The sequence below is a fragment of the Nanorana parkeri genome, unplaced genomic scaffold (assembly GCF_000935625.1).
Source record: "Nanorana parkeri isolate BGI_ZX_2015 unplaced genomic scaffold, ASM93562v1 scaffold4009, whole genome shotgun sequence".
Classification (NCBI taxonomy): Eukaryota; Metazoa; Chordata; class Amphibia; order Anura; family Dicroglossidae; genus Nanorana; species Nanorana parkeri.
Window position 1 is genome coordinate 8,781 of NW_017310276.1, and position 3,729 is coordinate 12,509.

Consider the following 3,729-nt stretch of genomic DNA (forward strand, 5'->3'; position numbering starts at 1 on the left):
GTCCCCCCCCCCCCCCCACTGTGGTTTCTGGGCTCTCCAGCTCTTCTGGGGGGCCCAGGATCATGGGAAAAGGTGTCAGGATGGCGAGCAGGAGCGGGAACAGACATTCCCTGAAAGAGGATTCTTAACATCATTATTCTTCAACTACTTGCAAAACTTCTGACAAATTCCTGAATCAGAGTGATGATGCAAACACCAATACACTATTTAATCATCAGCTTGTCCATTTAGTCCAGTATAAACAATGTTTATAAAACAATGTTACTTTGTATCTCTCTATCTCTCTCTGATCAATGTTTATACACAATGTTACTTTGTATCTCTCCATCTCCCTCTGATCAATGTCTATAAACAATGTTACTTTGTATCTCTCCATCTCCCTCTGATCAATGTCTATAAACAATGTTACTTTGTATCTCTCCATCTCCCTCTGATCAATGTCTATAAACAATGTTACTTTGTATCTCTCCATCTCCCTCTGATCAATGTCTATAAACAATGTTACTTTGTATCTCTCCATCTCCCTCTGATCAATGTCTATAAACAATGTTACTTTGTATCTCTCCATCTCCCTCTGATCAATGTCTATAAACAATGTTACTTTGTATCTCTCCATCTCCCTCTGATCAATGTCTATAAACAATGTTACTTTGTATCTCTCCATCTCCCTCTGATCAATGTCTATAAACAATGTTACTTTGTATCTCTCCATCTCCCTCTGATCAATGTCTATAAACAATGTTACTTTGTATCTCTCCATCTCCCTCTGATCAATGTCTATAAACAATGTTACTTTGTATCTCTCCATCTCCCTCTGATCAATGTCTATAAACAATGTTACTTTGTATCTCTCCATCTCCCTCTGATCAATGTCTATAAACAATGTTACTTTGTATCTCTCCATCTCCCTCTGATCAATGTCTATAAACAATGTTACTTTGTATCTCTCCATCTCCCTCTGATCAATGTCTATAAACAATGTTACTTTGTATCTCTCCATCTCCCTCTGATCAATGTCTATAAACAATGTTACTTTGTATCTCTCCATCTCCCTCTGATCAATGTCTATAAACAATGTTACTTTGTATCTCTCTATCTCCCTCTGATCAATGTTTATAAACAATGTGTAATTTTTTTAAGAGCAGCAGATTCTACGACTGCTGTATTTTCACACAAACTTTTGGCTGTCATTTTGGATAGCCAGTTCTTGCCAGAAAGTGCTGGGGAGGGAGGGGGGCAGATGTGTAGAAGGACAGGGTGTATATATACACCCTGTAGACTTGGGTATCTGTAGTATTCCCAGTGTCTACAAGTAGTTAAACACATAAAAGGCAGCAACAACTGGACATCAATAAGAAAGCAGTAATGTGTTTCACATGGAAGGTGCTTAGTCATATGGTGTACGTTTGTGTGAAACTCATGAAAGCTTTTTTAATGATGTCCGGTTGTTGGTTCCTTTTATCTTTTTAATGAATCTTTGATTTAGCAGCAAGCTCCTTGGAGCCATTTCTTGGATTCATGAACACACACCTAACATGTGACAAAACCTGTTCATATTTGGGGTCCCTGTAACCAGGACAAAAAAAAGAATATAAGTTAGTAAAGATATTACAAACATATACTATAAAACATTTTAAAAGGAGTATATGTGATAAAAAAATTTGGTTTGCAAATAGTTTTGAAAGTTATTGTTGTACGAAGTTTCTCAAACTAAAACTTCATCATGTGATCTGGTCACATGGGCTTTGGTTACCGATGGACATGAAAGGGTTACTGCTCACTGTGCAATATTTTATTATTCTATGATATTGTTTGTGCTGGACTATGAGGCTCTTGTATTGTGCAATGGGGATCTCATTGATGCACGACGGGGGAGGAGTTATTAATCAGGAAGAGACTTTATAACACCCTCCATCGGAACATCTCACCATTGACAAGAGGATCTTCAGAGCGCTGAGAGGGCCGAGGCTGGAGAAAGGGAAAAGACTTCGACCAACAACAACAACGTACAGAGATTGCAGGTAATACACAATGATGGAGGACAGAGTTGAACTAAGTTGAAAACCCCGGTGACTGACCCTGAGAATACAGATCAGAGGAGTCAGAAATCCTAATCTGTATCCTTGATCCTGGGCAGTGACTCACATGATTAAAGCCAGAGGATCAGCATGACAACCAGGAACCTAGCATATTATAAAGGAGATATAAGCACTTGCCAAATACAGTAATATATTTTTTTGTGAATACCTATCTGTCTGTCAGAGCTTCGGTGGGCATTTTGTATTATGGAATGTCCACGGTCGAACAAACCGCGAACAACCCATAACGTCCGGCGAGCGCTCGAACTGCCGGTGTTCGATTCGAACTCATCTTCAAATCGAACACTCGGCCCATCCCTACTGTTGATTTCATTAAAATGTTTCAGCACGTTTGCCAAATGCACCCGAGAACCAAACCTGAGCAAGTTCACCAATCACGAAGCTCTGTCAGGGCAGAAATGTGAGGATCTCGTTAGTCTCAATGATGTAATGGCGCCATGTTGTCAGTCAGTGGACTCCTCTCTATGAAGAGGTGTAGAGCCGTGTTTGTTGTTGGAGATGGCTCTGCTGTCGGGTTAGATATCTGTGTCTGCAATGGTTGTGTCCACTCACATGAGACAAGGTCCAGACACCTTTTTGGCCATAAAGTCCCGTTCCTATTCTACTAAACCAATGCTGCATTCTCGCACAGCCGACATTAATCATCATTTTGTATGTTATTCAGGGAGATGGAGCTGCGTGTGCTGGTGTTGCTGCTGGTGATCCCGGGGTCTCTCGCACAGGAAGGTAGGTGATAGCGGCCGCGCACACTTACTGGTAGTAGAAATCAGTGATTTGTGATATTCCCCCTTTATTTAGAGGCTTCCCCAGGGAGGAGCTCAGATCTTTCCTTTTACCCATTGGATGTTCCGCTCACTGAATGACAGCCTTAGATACCAAGAGTTCTATGAGAGAGTTGGGGCTGTGTGAGGTCTGAACCATTATCTGGATTTAGCTGCACAGGGACTGATGGCTTGTTAAAGGAGAACTATGAGGGAGGGGGTGCTTTTCACTCACCTCATAGTTCTAGCCGACCTGTGACAATGAGACTGTCACAGGTCGGCTCAGTAGATCGGGAGGTGAGCGAACACATACCGGCGTTCGCTCACTTCTCGATCCTGTCATGGCTCTTTTCCGTGAGCGGGATTCCCCCCTCCCCGCTCCGATCCTCCAGCGCTGACTGGCGGAACGGACGGGGGAGGGGGCGGGCACAGCTGGCTCTGCCTCTAGATAGGAGGAGCCAGCTGTCACTCACGCAGCTGGGCGGATCTCGACATCGATGTCGGGATCCGCTCCGGCTGCGGCGTCTCAGTATACCGCGAGCTGTAGCTCCCTATATACTGAGCCTAGGGTGACGGGAGGACGCTAGTTTGTGTCCTCCCGTTACCCTGAGGAGAACTATGGGGGAAAGACCTGACCTCAGAGTTCTCCTTTAAGGGTGGAGCTGTCACAGATGTCCTTTTGGTTGGGCTAGAGAATTTTTGGTGTCGGTAGTCCGGCACAGCAGTTCTCTGTGTACACTGATGTCTCCATTTACTTTATAAGGTGCTGTGCAAACTGTTGGCACCATGTAAATCCCGTGTAATAATAATATCTATTGTATTAGCACAGAAGTGCTGCTTCTGCCCACCTCTCATTGGGAAATTTCTGA

At 43.4% G+C, this 3,729-nt stretch overlaps 1 protein-coding gene across 1 annotated transcript in view; it reads left to right on the forward strand.

Annotated features, from left to right (window-relative positions):
• Nucleotides 1-2,767: 2,767 nt before the first annotated feature.
• The window catches only part of LOC108803671, a 9,137-nt gene continuing 8,175 nt past the window's right edge, over nt 2,768-3,729 (forward strand). The window contains exon 1 of the mRNA XM_018575494.1: nt 2,768-2,825. Within this exon, the coding sequence (XP_018430996.1) occupies nt 2,768-2,825 (58 nt within the window). The remainder of the gene's footprint in view (nt 2,826-3,729) is intronic.